The sequence below is a fragment of the Haliotis rubra genome, unplaced genomic scaffold (genome assembly GCF_003918875.1).
Source record: "Haliotis rubra isolate DU_JTF1 unplaced genomic scaffold, ASM391887v1 Scf625, whole genome shotgun sequence".
Taxonomy (NCBI): Eukaryota; Metazoa; Mollusca; class Gastropoda; order Lepetellida; family Haliotidae; genus Haliotis; species Haliotis rubra.
In genome coordinates, this window is record NW_025767330.1 from 245,884 (window position 1) to 262,280 (window position 16,397).

At 42.4% G+C, this 16,397-nt stretch overlaps 1 protein-coding gene across 1 annotated transcript; it reads right to left on the reverse strand.

The window, feature by feature from the left end:
* Positions 1-1,993: 1,993 nt before the first annotated feature.
* On the reverse strand, positions 1,994-15,467 carry LOC124256337. Its single transcript, XM_046690324.1, has 6 exons — positions 14,892-15,467; positions 13,439-13,581; positions 7,844-8,100; positions 4,057-4,198; positions 3,368-3,528; positions 1,994-2,592 (listed from the first exon to the last, which is right to left on the reverse strand). The coding sequence occupies exons 1-6, from the start codon at positions 15,399-15,401 to the stop codon at positions 2,348-2,350; spliced, it is 1,458 nt and encodes a 485-aa protein (XP_046546280.1). The 5' UTR covers positions 15,402-15,467; the 3' UTR covers positions 1,994-2,347.
* Positions 15,468-16,397: the final 930 nt, after the last annotated feature.

Here is a 16,397-nt window from a genome sequence, read left to right on the forward strand (position 1 = left end):
GTTCGAATCCCCACATGGGTACAATGTGTGAAGCCCATTTCTGGTGTTCCCCGCTGTGATGTTGCTGGAATATTGCTAAAAGCGGCGTAAAACCAAACTCAGTCAGTCAGTCAGTCCAACGGTAATTTATATGGTGTATGAGGGTAGCTCAGTCGTCTTACTCGCTATTCAGCGTGACACAGACTGAGGTCGGTGTTTAGGCGGAATGGCGGACAATTCCAACGGCAAGCATTCGCAAGTTAACAAACAGTAGAGGCATCAAGGTATGGTACTGCATTACCGAATACAGTGGGCACAAAGGATATAGATCTATTTACCCGAAGTTAATTTTGCAGACATAAACCGACAGTACATGTTCACTTCATCATTTCATCAGTTCCCTTCCGTTTAGTACATATACTGGACAACAATAGCTAGGGATATTCGTAAATTTTGAAATTATGAATAATGATCTATTTATTCATTGACACACTGATAAAATATCAATCATAAAAATACCAATATCCCTAACTTATTTTGTCCAGTATATATGATGAACATATACCCCTTTTACGGTTGTTTATTACATCTCAGAGGGTGGATAGGCTGTGACAGGTTATTTATCAAACAGGGGCGGTAGGGTAGACAAGTAGAAAAGCGTTCGCTCGTCACGCCGAAGAGGGTTCGAATCCCAACAATGTATGAAACCCATTTCTGGCGACATTGCTGGAACATTGCTAAATGTGGAGTAAAACCGTACTACTCCATTCACTATTTATCTAACAGTCAGTGCCTGGAGTAGAAATCGATACCAAGTGATGACGATTACTCGTCTTCGAGTCTGCATTACACTATTCAAATTCTTACTAAATCCTTACAAAATCATTGAGTAGAATATCTCTCCATGTGAAGACATCTAACTTTTCTGATGGAAACTATCTAACTTGAATGATAACCCAAGTGATATGGGAAGGGGAATATAAACTAGTGCTCAAAAGAAAGTATACAGTGTGTTTGACCAATCTTGGGAAGGCAAAAAAGGAATATATAAATGAAGACCTGTTTAATTTAAATAGACTATTCAATTCTACAGCAAATGAACACTATTTCATTTCATACAAAGTCGAAAGGACCGTTTGACTGACACTGAAAGAAATGTGATGTCATAGTCTGAACTTTTACACAGATCAACAAGGCGTTTTCTATCTGCAAAATGTCATCAAATGTTGAATCAATAGTGAGTGTGACCACCATTGGCTTCAATGCACACCAAAACACGTCTACGCTTTGAGGACATAAGACGACGAATGACATTAGGCGTGATCCGTTGCCATTCCTGTATTAGACATTGTTCCAGTTGTTGAGCGGTGACAGGTGGTGCTGGTAGTCTTCTGATTTGTCGATCCAGGTAGTCCCATAAGTGTTCTATCGGATTCATGTCGGGAGAACATGCTGGTCACGGCAAAACAACGATGTTAGCGTTGTACAGAAAGTCGGTTGTCAGTCTTGCTGCATGATGCCTTGCATTATCGTGTTTGTAGACGATTCCGACAGCACTCTCTCTTTGGATTTGCCTCGAACGAGGCATATTTTTGTGTTCTTTTTACGAGTCGCGTAGGACGTTTTATACCGTCAGTATGCGCGTGCATTTCGTGTTACATCAGAAAAAGTCGCTTTGGATCTTTTGCGTCGTTTTGGCGATTCGTTAACTTCATTCGCCGTTAGTTCCCGGAAAGGATTGGTCTGTACGTGCATGAAATGGCTCAGTATAGATTTATCACTTTATTTGTGTGCATTTTTATGCAATATTTTGCGGTGTGTATTTTCTTTTGAGCACTACTGTATGATGGGAGATATACCCTTAAGTACGTACAGGTGCACTAAGTGAACACGTGTTCAATCACATATACTTATAATAGATTAAGATTATTGCATAAGATGGGTGTACCTGTAAATTACATACACGTTAAGTATAGCTGGAAGTTTTTGGAAAAACTACGCAATTCTTCATGGATCTCTGTGTGGTCATTCTTTATTGTCTGCTGTCATGGAATACATTTTTCAGTGACAAATACAGTGATAACGTACGTCAAACATTTTAAAAACCTGAAACAAATGTCACGCAGTATGCGTGCTTGGGGAAGTGTTGAGGGGCGTTACATTACATGTTATATTTAAAATCTGGCCTGTTTTGCTTGAGATAAAACATCGTTATTATCACAACATACAACATGGCAACATACAAAGAGACAGAAAGCAGTGAGTAACGCTGTGACTATTATTGATACAAAAACTGGAGAGACAGGAGATCTGGCGGCTATACCTTCAAGGTCACGTTCGAGACCTCACTTCGGACTTCCACTGTGTCTCAGACCACCTGGTAGAGGTAAGCCCCTCCCCCAGGCCGTAGTCCATTGATCTCGCAGTCTATCTCTTCCACGTAGACGTCATTGTTTGTGTCCACCATGACGTCAGAGGCGATGAAGATGGCGCTGCTGTTGGAGTAGAAGCTGCCAATGACGATGTCTTCCACGTAGCCTTCTCCCTGGTAATTGGTGATGATTTTGTACTGTGACGATTTCACCATGTTCCCGTCAGCAGAAACCTCATAATCTAGCAAGAGATTGCAGGACACTAAAGTTTACGATATATGTTACGTTAGCGACGGTTTTGGTGGTCATAATTAAAGTGACACATGCTAATGGTATTTCAAGGAATACATGAACAAGAATGTACAAGAATGGTACAGCGTGTGTGTGTGTGTGTGTGTGTGTGTGTGTGTGTGTGTGTGTGTGTGTGTGTGTGTGTGTGTGTGTGTGTGTGTTTATTGTAGAGTTTGGGGTTTGTTTGTCTCTGCGCCCATTTAAGATGTACCGGTAGAGTGTTGCTAAACGCTGTTTGAAACTCAATCTCTCACTCAAAGGCTCAGGACAACTGGTTAGACACGAAAGCAAATGCCATCAGAAGTTTGCTGTTTACTGGGAGAAAGATATGAGAAATCCTGGAATCCATATGTAGCTTCGATGTTTAAATTCGATAAAGGAATATGTGCTCCAATCCCAGCTTATCATTGTTCTGTTGATGATGAATGAGAGATCAGAGTTTCTGTTCTGATTTGGGAAAATCAGTACACGAGAATTTGCCCAAGACGTTTGAGTTAAGTTTCAATTATATCACAAGAGGCATCTAAATGTATTGGGTGGTCAGTTTTGGTTTCTAGCTGATTGCACGCAATCGTATCCCAGTTATTGTGGATTGTGGCTCACTAGGTTCATTCGTTGTGTGATCCAGATTCGAATATTCTACATATCAACGTGATATTCATGAATTATTGCCGAGTTCGGGGCTAAAACAAACTAACAATCAGAACTACATGTATAATACCAACCTTCAATTCTTCCTCCACCGATTGCCTTTACACCAATGTTGCAGAGGCCATAGTTAACACTGAATCGTACGTGGGCTCCACTCTGGAGTGCCGACACAAAGCTGCTGAATGTCGTCAGTTGTTTGATTGTGCGTCCTCCAGAGAAGAACATGGCTGAGCCGCTGTAACGTGAATGGATTTAAATGCTATTATTCGCTAAGTTTGAAATTCTTCTTCAAGTCTCATCTGTCCTTGTATCAGACTCGGGTCGTTGGGGTAGCCTATTGGTTAAAGCGTTGGCTCGTCACGCCATAGAACCGGGCTCGAATCCCCACATGGGTACAATGTATGAAGCCCATTTCTGGTGTCCCCCGCCATGATGTTGCTGGAATATTGCTAAAAACGGCGTAAAACCAAACTCAGTCAGTCAGTTGTATCAGACTCACAGCTTGCCATAGCGGCATAGACATATGGACACATTTTAAACACATTGTTTTGACGAAAGTCAGCCTCCTGCCTTAATAACCTGTAAGGTGAGCTTACGCAAAATGTTAGTTTTTTGCAGTAAAAGTATCTTATGAACTGTAATGAAAATTATCTAAATGTCTTGAGAATCTTTCCTATGACCACTAAAATAAGATCATTTCAGGACTATAGTATTTCACAATGACCTTTATCATGAGATGTTAAAAGTGTTGAAAACATCTCACCTTGACGCATTGGAGCCAATTCTACAAACAAGGTTCTGCTTGTTGATAACTGTTTGGTAGTCTACAGATAACGTTGTGAGCGTCAGTTTAACATCGCCATTTTTATACACCAAGCCCTCTTTCAGCAGGATGACCAGACCTCCTAGACAACAAAAATACATGGGCAAACGTCTTGCTATAGATAACTAGCAATGTAAGTAACAACAATACATGGGCAAACGTCTTGCTATACATAACCAGCAATGTCAGTAACAAGGATACATGATCGAACCGCCTTGCCATAGATAACCACTTGTCTCCGTAACCAAGATACATGATCGAACGTCTTGCCAGAGATAACCACTTGTGTCAGTAACCAGGATACATGATCGAACCGCCTTGCCAGAGATAACCACTTGTCTCCGTAACCAGGATACATGATCGAACCGCCTTGCCAGAGATAACAACTTGTCTCCGTAACCAAGATACATGATCGAACGTCTTGCCAGAGATAACCACTTCTGTCAGTAACAAGAATACATGATCGAACGTCTTGCCATAGATAACCACTTCGAACGTCTTGTCAGGAGACATGATCGACCACCTTGCCAGAGATAACCAGTCCGTAACCAAGATACATGATCGAACCGCCTTGCCATAGATAACCACTTGTCTCCGTAACCAAGATACATGATCGAACGTCTTGCCAGAGATAACCACTTGTGTCAGTAACCAAGATACATGATCGAACCGCCTTGCCAGAGATAACCACTTGTCTCCGTAACCAGGATACATGATCGAACGTCTTGCCAGAGATAACCACTTCGAACGTCTTGCCAGAGATAACCACTTGTGTCAGTAACCAGGATACATGATCGAACGTCTTGCCAGAGATAACCACTTGTGTCAGTAACCAGGATACATGATCGAACGTCTTGCCAGAGATAACCACTTGTGTCAGTAACCAGGATACATGATCGAACGTCTCGCCAAAGATAACCTCTTCTGTCAGTAACAAGAATACATGATCGAACGTCTTGCCAGAGATAACCACTTCGAACGTCTTGTCAGAGATAACCACTTGTGTCAGTAACCAGGATACATGATCGAACGTCTTGCCAGAGATAACCACTTGTGTCAGTAACCAGGATACATGATCGAACGTCTTGCCAGAGATAACCAACTTCGAACGTCTTGCCAGAGATAACCACTTGTGTCAGTAACCAGGATACATGATCGAACGTCTTGCCAGAGATAACCACTTGTGTCAGTAACCAGGATACATGATCGAACGTCTTGCCAAAGATAACCACTTGTGTCAGTAACCAGGATACATGATCGAACGTCTTGCCAGAGATAACCACTTCGAACGTCTTGCCAGAGATAACCACTTGTGTCAGTAACCAGGATCAGTAACCATGATCGAACGTCTTGCCAGAGATAACCACTTGTGTCAGTAACCAGGATACATGATCGAACGTCTTGCCAGAGATAACCACTTGTGTCAGTAACCAGGATACATGATCGAACGTCTCGCCAAAGATAACCACTTGTGTCAGTAACCAGGATACATGATCGAACGTCTTGCCAGAGATAACCACTTGTGTCAGTAACCAGACCAGGATACATGATCGAACGTCTCGCCAGAGATAACCACTTGTGTCAGTAACCAGGATACATGATCGAACGTCTTGCCAAAGATAACCACTTGTGCCAGTAACCAGGATACATGATCGAACGCCTTGCCAGAGATAACCACTTGTGGTCAGTAACCAGGATACATGAACGTCTTGCCAGAGATAACCACTTGTGTCAGTAACCAGGATACATGATCGAACGTCTTGCCAGAGATAACCACTTGTGTCAGTAACCAGGATACATGATCGAACGCCTTGCCAGAGATAACCACTTGTGTCAGTAACCAAGATACATGATCGAACGTCTTGCCAGAGATAACCACTTGTGTCAGTAACCAGGATACATGATCGAACGTCTTGCCAGAGATAACCACTTGTGTCAGTAACCAGGATACATGATCGAACGTCTTGCCAGAGATAACCACTTGTGTCAGTAACCAGGATACATGATCGAACGTCTTGCCAGAGATAACCACTTGTGTCAGTAACAAGGATACATGATCGAACGTCTTGCCAGAGATAACCACTTGTGTCAGTAACCAAGATACATGATCGAACGTCTTGCCAGAGATAACCACTTGTGTCAGTAACCAAGATACATGATCGAACGTCTTGCCAGAGATAACCACTTGTGTCAGTAACCAAGATACATGATCGAACGTCTTGCCAGAGATAACCACTTGTGTCAGTAACCAAGATACATGATCGAACGTCTTGCCAAAGATAACCACTTGTGTCAGTAACCAAGATACATGATCGAACGTCTTGCCAGAGATAACCACTTGTGTCAGTAACCAGGATACATGATCGAACGTCTTGCCAAAGATAACCACTTGTGTCAGTAACCAAGATACATGATCGAACGTCTTGCCAGAGATAACCACTTCGAACGTCTTGCCAGAGATAACCACTTGTGTCAGTAACCAGGATACATGATCGAACGTCTTGCCAAAGATAACCACTTGTGTCAGTAACCAAGATACATGATCGAACGTCTTGCCAGAGATAACCACTTGTGTCAGTAACCAGGATACATGATCGAACGTCTTGCCAAAGATAACCACTTGTGTCAGTAACCAGGATACATGATCGAACGTCTTGCCAAAGATAACCACTTGTGTCAGTAACCAGGATACATGATCGAACGTCTTGCCAAAGATAACCACTTGTGTCAGTAACCAGGATACATGATCGAACGTCTTGCCAAAGATAACCACTTGTGTCAGTAACCAGGATACATGATCGAACGATCTTCGCCAGATCGCCAGAGATAACCACTTGTGTCAGTAACCAGGATACATGATCAAACGTCTTGCCAAAGATAACCACTTGTGTCAGTAACCAGGATACATGATCAAACGTCTCGCCAAAGATAACCACTTGAGTCAGTAACCAGGATACATGATCAAACGTCTTGCCAGAGATAACCACTTGTGTCAGTAACCAGGATACATGATCGAACGTCTTGCCAGAGATAACCACTTGTGTCAGTAACCAGGATACATGATCGAACGTCTCGCCAAAGATAACCACTTGTGTCAGTAACCAGGATACATGATCGAACGTCTTGCCAGAGATAACCACTTGTGTCAGTAACCAGGATACATGATCAAACGTCTCGCCAAAGATAACCACTTGTGTCAGTAACCAGGATACATGATCAAACGTCTCGCCAAAGATAACCACTTGTGTCAGTAACCAGGATACATGATCAAACGTCTCGCCAAAGATAACCACTTGTGTCAGTAACCAGGATACATGATCAAACGTCTCGCCAAAGATAACCACTTCTGTCAATTTGAGTTTATGCTGCTTTTCATAGCAACTTAGAAAAGTCATAAAAGATAAATATTGAATGAAATACCAAGCTGAATCCGACTTGAGGGGAAAATACGGACATGACGGTGAAAGAATTAATACAATCGGGTAATCGAACTAAACAATTAATCAATGTTATTAGCCTCGATGAAAAGGTAACCAGTGGAGTGGAGTGGAGTGGAGTGGAGTGGAGTGATTAAGTTATACACCAATACACCAGATATGTGATTAGCATGTTGTACCCATTCTTGGAATCGAACTCGGCGCCTTCCGTGAGGACCAAGCGCTTTAACAACTGGACCACCCTGCCGCCCTATACCGACTGACCCCACAGTGTAACAGTCAATACTAACCACTGGCGTTTCTCCCTGGGATGAATGCTGAAAATCCAAAGTACGGGATAGGCCCGAATGATTTATCGTTGAAGTATTCGAATGTGTCAATGAATCCTCCCATCTGAGGCAACGCTCCCACCCCTTGTCCCCCGGACGCAGTGCAGTCCGACGTCTTCAAATAGTACCGGACAGGCTGACCCTGGACCAGAGACTTGAAGATCTCATCGAAGCCGATCAGCTGGGTGGAGTCAACGCTAAAGGGGGACGCGGGAATCCTGCAAGACAATGATTACTTTGACATTTAAAGTGGCAATTTAGAAGTTGGTGTGATCAACACTGACTGACTGACTGAGTTTGGTTTTACGCCGCTTTTAGCAATATTCCAGCAATATCACAGCGGGGGACACCAGAAATGGGCTTCACACGTTGTACCCATGTGGGGATTCGAACCCGGGTCTTCGGCGTGACGAGCCAACGCTTTAACCATTAGGCTACCCCACCGCCCCTGTGATCAAGAGGAACACGTTATATGGATCGACAACGTCTTCTCAGTTTGGTGTCATCAATTGCTTGATAACGATGTTAGCAAACACACCGAAACGTCTTCTTCAATGATTACTTTTTACCTCTTTTTGAAGGAGGTGGTTTCATTTTAAAATTCGTCCGCATATATATTATAAGGGTAATGCTATTTGCGAGGTCTTCCATTAACTGCCCGACGAAGGAGGGCAGTTGATAAAGACCGAGGGCTTCTGCAAATGATAATGCCCTCAAAAATAGCATTACCGTTATTATTGCTAAACTACATGGAATTTGTGTTGAAAAGAAAAAAGGAAACAATGAAGGAATTTGACTGTAAGTTTACCCAAATCAGCTTCTGACGGGGTTGACTGCCCGAATGCAATTACGTCATCGAACAATTCAAGTGACGTCACAACAGAAAGTGACGATATTCGACCTTGGCCTTTGACAAGACCATAGCCTGCAACATGTCAAGCTATGACAGTGTTCGGTTTTGGTCCATCAACAGTCTTAATAGTGCAATTGTTAAGGTTAGCACCAGCAAGAAAGCCAATATTACCGCTATTTAAAGCAGGAATTTGGGTTGCTTTGACTTGTTTGACCCTGAATATCTGCCAGTCGAAAGCCACTAATGTCGAACTATGACGTCACTTGACAACAGAACTGATAGTGGCCCGTCGTTAAGGTTGAGCGGTCCAATATCATTTGCAGCGGACCGCAAATTTCTGATAACGAGAGGGCCGTTTCATGATAATTCCATGTATTTTAGCTATAATACATTACATTGTATAAAAGCACTGTTGGCCGGGTGGATGGATTATTTTTTTAACTGATTTTCTAATCGGTGTCTTTTATTCACATCTATCCTTCTGATTGTCGTAAAAATAACATTTATTATCAATTCAACCAAAACCTGTATTACATGTATTTGTAATAATGAATGACATGATTAAACATTTTAAAAATATAATATATAGATTAAGTATTGAATACGCGGAAGGATTATTACATTGAAATAAGTCGACTCATATCTCACTATGCTTCACATGTCAATGTCCTAGCTGTTTGACACGGGTATCTTTTAAACCCCTTGCATGACTTAAGTGGAGTATATATCTATATATAGACGTGGCATACAGGCAGGGACCTATTTGGCCTGGTTTGTGCCGGGTGCTACCTTCACGTGATCATATACGGCACTAAGACTGGAGGACAGGTGATGACGTGTTTGCTAATACTGCTTGCTTTAATTACTGCAAATGACTTAAGGCAGGAACTTTTCCGCAGACTGTGTCTTAACTTTCACCTGGGTCAGAGTCCTCGCCATTGTCCTCTGGAATTATAATGTGATGCCACGTGAACATATCGGTGTCCGTGGCGTGTGTCCAATTTCAGGTTATTAATCAACTGGTAACTCACACTAATCAGTACACTTTATGATATTATGATTCTCATTATTAACGTGACGGTGAGGTAGCCCAGTGGTGATAGCTTTCGCTCGTTCGTTCGCTCGAAGGCCCGGGTTCGACTCCCTACATGGGGACAACGTGTGAAGCCTTTTTCTGGTGTCCCCCGAGGTGATATTCCTGGAAAATTGCTAAACGCGGGGTGAAACCATACTCACTCACTCACCTACTCACATTAACCATGGTCACTATTGTATCATTATCTAAACTGATTCACATTACTTAAATACAATAACTATTAATAATTTAAAACTAACGCATAAATTAAAATGCTTTTTGCTATAATATCAAAACTATAGAGTTCGAGGTAATGATGATACCATAACAACAGTAAGAATTTAATCAGTTTCTGAATGTCTCTCCGACCTGGTCACCAGCTGGACAATACAGGTACACTATCACACGTGCCCAATCCCGCCCCGACTGCGTGGTATGTACAATGATTCAGCAGTTGGGACGACAAGATAAGGTCACATGCAAATGTAATAGATGATTTACACAGTCATAAATATGTCTCCAGGTTGACCTACAAACAGTCGAAATGGGCCTAAAACGGTCCTGGTCAATGCTTGGTAGTCGCGTGCATATGTTAATATCCCAAATAAATGAATACCAGGCTACTGTACAACATAAAGTACTCATTCAAAATTATTTTGTATACATAAAAAAAAAGTTCCAGTTCATGCCATAATTGTCTTAATATTCAATACTTTACGATCAAAAATTCTTAAAATATTGATTTTGTTTTGATATTGCAAGCGTTATTTGCCCTTAAAAAGACGCGTGGAATAAAAACGGTTTACGCATAGAAATGCATGAGGCCACTGCCTCAACTGTGGCGATAGACTCCTCAGTATCTCGTATGATCTCCGTTCGTATTTGATCCACTCTATAATGTACCTTCATGTGTCAACCAAGCCAGCGAGCCTGACTACCCGATCCCGTTAGTCGCCTCTTACGACATGGGTTACTGAAGGTACATTCTAACCCGGACCTTCACGGGTAGTAGTAGTAGTAGTAGAAAATGTAGTAGTAGAAAAAGTAGTGGTAGTAGTAGCAGCAGCAGTAGCACTAACAATGACACTAATAATAATGATTGTATCGCCATTATTGAGAACTTCAACATAAAGTCAATAGAGTAAAAATATACAGTAGGGCCAAGCTAAACCCTTTAGCTGAGCTCAGAGGATAGAGCTCAGGAGCTGATTTCACGAAACAAACTGATAATTTTACTCAAATTTCAAACTGAGTTTGCCAATTTGAAACAGTTGAATTTCTAACTCAACTGCATCTCTAAATTCAAAAAGCCAAAACAACTGAAGTAACCTATCTACTAAGCTGAAATTGTCAACTTTGTTTGAGTTGAATCTCGATTTCTGTTTATTCTGGTAAATGCAGTTTCTCAAATTTGAGTATAAACCGTTAATTTAAGTCAAAATTCAGACTTAAGTTTGTTACGAGAATTCGGGGCCAGGTCACAAATCGGTTGAAATTAAGCAGGGAGAGTCCTTGGATGGATGACCGTATGTGGCAGCTTGACTCCTGAGAGTTTCTAGGACTTCGGTCCTGCTCCACTACTAAGAACATATGACACATGTGGTCTCACCTTAGGCCAGTGAGTTAGTTCAAAATTGCCCGCTGTTCACCCAGCAGAAAATGGGTACCCGGTGGGATAGGTCATATGACGTTTAACCTTCAAGCGCCTCACATGCAGCTTGGGTTATCGGGGGTAGTGATGTGCTGTGCCTTGATTGTTAGCGCTATGTTGGCGCTGAAGCGCATTATAATGACACTTATTATTTTTGACTGGTATCAACCAGACGCTAATCAAATTCATCAAAGAGCAGCACCAAGCTGGTAAGCACGGCTCCATGGACCAAATGCACCAAACATGCTGTCAGCCAAACATGTATCTACACAAAACGGCATCCACTACCAACGAAGTGTCAAAACCACTTTGTAATCAAGCTTCCACTAAAAGCATTTACAGACCGCCTCCGTGGTGTAGTGGTTAGAGCGTCCGCCCGGAGAGCGGAAGGTCGCGGGTTCGATCCCCGACCACGTCATACCAAAAGACGTTAAAGTATGGAACTTGTTGGTCCCTGCCTGGCGCTCGGCATTAATGGGTACATCAAGGACTGGTCGGCTCGGAGTCAGTATAATGTGTCTGAGTGGGGTATTCATGCTTCACTGCGGCATGGTATCTCAGTGGGCTAGCACTATAAAACCAGCTTCAGTCTGGGCTAGTACAAGCAGCCGCACATACACATACACACGCATGCACGTCGTCATATGAGCGAAATATTCTCAAGCACGACGTTCAACCCAATTTCACCTCACCTATAAGCACTTACAACTTGTTCAGCTTGACCTGAGCTACTCTGCATATGCATGACCCGGGAGGTCAAATGGCACAAAAGATTGGTCGAGTTAACTTCATTAAATAAGGGAGCACGGATGTTATTAATGTTGCTGCTCGCTGCCTAAAAGCCCGAATCGGAAACATTAAACCATATGTAGCTTCTTTTCTAAGTTTAAAGAAAGTTAGGACATTGCTGACGATTTCTCGACACTGAGATGTCCAACGGCGACCTTGTCTCGGCTGTTCGGACATGTTGACAATCGACTGACAAAGGTGCATCCCCTTCACAATAATGGACCAAACCAGTTGTGACACGGTCACGCAATGCATTAGTATTCACTTGATCAGGTCAAGCTGAACAAGAGGTACACCCTCGTGTCGGCGGGGGCGGGCAGTAAGGCAGATTGTTGACAACTTAAGACGCCCAGCACTCTTATCAGATAGACTTTGACATCCAACACATGTTCTGAGCGAGATTTCCCTTTGTGTCAGGTGACAGTCATATGGGGCCACTGAGGATGATTTTGTATTGTGACACAGGGCTCGGGTGTCCCAGCTACTACGGTATGTGATGTCGACGGCACGATGATTGAGATCGTCGACCGAACCCTGGGTTTTTCTATATCATTCAGAGGCATGATGTAAAAATGTGAAGCAAAAGCTTGACACTTAACCGTGCTCTGATCTGTATATTACCAAAGGCGTGCGTGCGTGCGTGCGTGCGTGCGTGCACGTGCGTGCGTGCGTGCGTGTATTACGTATACAGTTCAACTGTTTCACAAAATGAATCTCATCATTAGATACCCCATCCCCACCCGATGACCAATATATACTTCCCTCTGGCTGCCTTCCAGATCCTGCTATTAGTCCCAAATGTTGGGTATTGTTTTTTCCACGACATATAAGTATTGTCAAACAGCATAAATCTTGCACAAGCTTAAAAGGACTACAACTGGAGACACTCTGTTGTTGTTTTGTTCATTTGTTTTGAGGAAAATATTCCAATTTGAGTTAAAATTGACCAGATAATCCAGAGATCGACAGCATGAGCATCGATACGCAAATCGGATACCATGTGTCAATCAAGTCAGTAAGCCTGACCACCCGATCCCGTTAGTCGCGTCTTACAACAGTCACGGGTTGCTGAAGATCAATTCTAACCCTGATCTTCACGGGTTGAGTAGTGGTACTAGTAGTAGTATTTTTCAATTCAGTTGATATCAAAGTATCATTATCTTGATCGGCTGGCTAACGGGTACATACGCGGGACGTTGGTGGGAGATTTGCTTCGTCATGTTGTATGGCGAGGGGTAGACCTTGAGCACAGATCCGTTCTTAACGAAGATCCACGTCTCATCGGCTGTTAAATACGTCGATGACAATGTACTTTTGTCGATAATGAGAACCTGAAACAATGATGCAGCAGGAATAACAAGGCATGTAGTACAGCATGTTGATGACGCCGAGAAACAAATGAGGGCGTTATATAATCAATCATAAAGACGTCATGAAACTAACGACGACTTAAAGTGTGAAGTGAGTTTAGTTTTACGCCGCTTTTAGCAATATTCCAGCAATATCACGGCGGGGGACACCAGAAATGGGCTTCACACATTGTACCCATGTGGGGAATCGAACCCGGGTCTTCGGCGTGACGAGCGCACGCTTTAACCACGAGGCTTACCCCACCGCCCCAACGACGACTTGGAAAACATTGGTGATGACGTTATGAAATCAATGATGACGTTATCAAAGAACCATGCCTGAATGATACAAGTAATATAATATTTATCTTACCGCCATGTTAAATGTACAAAATATCATTTTATTTTATGCTAAAGATCGCGACCGACTATATGACATGTAAACAAAATGGCGCCTCGACTGAATTATTATAATCAGTGAAACATATTCTGACAAGCTTAAAACTGCTATAAAACTGGTTAATTATGTTTAAGTTGAGTGTGCAAACGACTCAATGTATAAAATAACTGAAATAAAGCAATGAAAGTTGGTAAAATAAATCTGTACAAAGTGAACACAAAAACAGCTGATCGAACGGTTTTCGAACTCCGGGCACGGCATGCGATCATACGATTGTTAGCCCTTCAGCTTCTGGGCGGAGAGCTTCGCGGTTACCGTGGCAGCGGGTAATATGTTTTCTAGTTGTCACCCTCCTCGGGAGGGGTGACACGGAAACTTGTTAAAGCGTCATTGACCAATGAAATTAAAGTATTTTACATGAAGGTAAGATATTAACTGATGATGTTAATGAAAACAATGGTGTTTACGTTATGAAACTAACGATGACGACTTAATCACACTAATAAATGATGACATTATGAAATCAATTATGACAGCGTATGACGCTTTCAGTTCTAACCCGTCTATTTCATTAACGACGACGCTATAACATCAGCAACGATGACGTTCATCCCAAGTCGATGACGACATTATGAACCAAGTCGCCATGACATCAGCAATGATGATGTTACATCAGCTAGTTCTGTGGTTCCAAAGCAAGTGGTTCCAAATGTTGTTACGTCAGTGGCAAATGTTGTTCTGTGGTTCCAAATGTTGTTACAAGTGGTTCCACCAAATGCAGTTAAGATCCCAGTTTAATAATGACGCAAATTCAACTCGTATCGGCATATATTTCTCTTAGACCACCAGTCAAATCAATAACAGCAAAATATTGCGTCCAGCCCATGCTTACCTCAGCTCCACCTATGGGGACAACACATGTGTTGAACATATTACTTCTGAAGAAGTCACCAGAAACACGAGTCCAGTACACGTCACATCCTGATGCATACACAATGTCTTTCATTGTCAGCTTCTTGAAGAGTGGAGAGTTAGTTGGGGCATGAGCGAATTTAGCTTGATCGACCAGAGAATAGAGTTTCAGGTTAATTCTATTCTCTGTATCGATGCCAAAGCTGTAAATCCGTTGCCTGATGAGATCACTTTGGCTTCCATTGAGATATTGTTCCAGATAGAAACTGATCCTCCCTTGTAGGACTGGCACGTCTTCAGCTGCTACTGATGTTATAAGATGAAGGTGTCTGTCTTGAGGAGGCAAACCACGGCGAATGTCACTTTCATATTGATTGAGGTTGTCATACACTCCGGCAAATATAGAGGTAAGGTACCTGAAGTCGTCCTGTACATCAGCCCGGACACACGCTATAGTTAGGAACGTTATTAAAATAACTATGCACTTCATCTTGCCACAGACAGCTGTTCACGTCCTTGTGTGCAGGTCGCTCGCGTGTCTCGTCTATAAATGTATGACGGTCAATTCTTTTCCATACAGAAGTTATGTCCCTTGGGTTATTATATTACTCTGTAGTTGGGCGGTATGGTTCAGATTAATTTGATCCTCGGCGTATTAAGATGGGCTAAAGAAAGGTCAAAGTTCACTACTTGTCGTCTTTGAAGTTATTGATGACGCGGACAGTAGTACCTGCCTTAACTGGTGCCTGTATCTCACTGCTCATACACTTTCTCTCAAGTGGATATATTTAACAGCTGATGCCTCTGCAAGTACTACAATTTGCGTTTTTATTACAATTTACGTCGTAACAGCCTCCTTAAAGCGGGTTGTCAAATATCATAGTATCGACACCCTGGAAGCAGTGTTAACTATTTATAATATACTGTTTGCTTTGATGATTTGTTTTGTATTTAACGACACACGTTCAGATATATGACAGCAGCCGGTAAACAATAAAGAGAGAAAAGCGGTGATTGATATTATGAGCAGCTCTGGTTTTTTGTTTGTTTGTTTGTTGTTTAACCCCGCACTCAGCAATATTCCACATATATGGCGGCGGTCTGTAAATTATCGAGTCAAGACCAGACAATCCAATGACGAACAGCATGAGCATCGATCTACACAATAGGGATACTATGACATGTGTCAAGCAAGTCAGCAAGGCAGACCACCCGATCCCGTTAGTCGCCTCTTACGACAAGTATGGGTTGCTGAAGATTAATTCTAACCCTGATTTACGATAGTCCTTTGTGTCGCCCCGTACACCAATTACAGGGTTTTGGAGATCAGATGAGAAGCTGTTGATGTAAGTATGTGTATATCACCAGGATGCTGTGCCTTAATGATCTAATGTTTGAGTCCCGGATTCACCCGATTCTCCTCATGTCTGTGGATGTTTCTACTTCAGTTTATGCCAACACTGACAACAGACGCCCGACATCCTCT

Excerpts from the sequence above, each read along its gene's own strand:
- LOC124256337 (XM_046690324.1), bottom strand. The coding sequence starts at position 15,401 with ATGAAGTGCATAGTTATTTTAATAACGTTCCTAACTATAGCGTGTGTC. Across the intron at positions 13,582-14,891 it reads TCCCCATAGGTGGAGCTGAG|GTTCTCATTATCGACAAAAG; the intron begins GTAAGCATGGGC and ends TCATTGTTTCAG. Across the intron at positions 4,199-7,843 it reads CCCAGGGAGAAACGCCAGTG|GAGGTCTGGTCATCCTGCTG; the intron begins GTTAGTATTGAC and ends TTTGTTGTCTAG.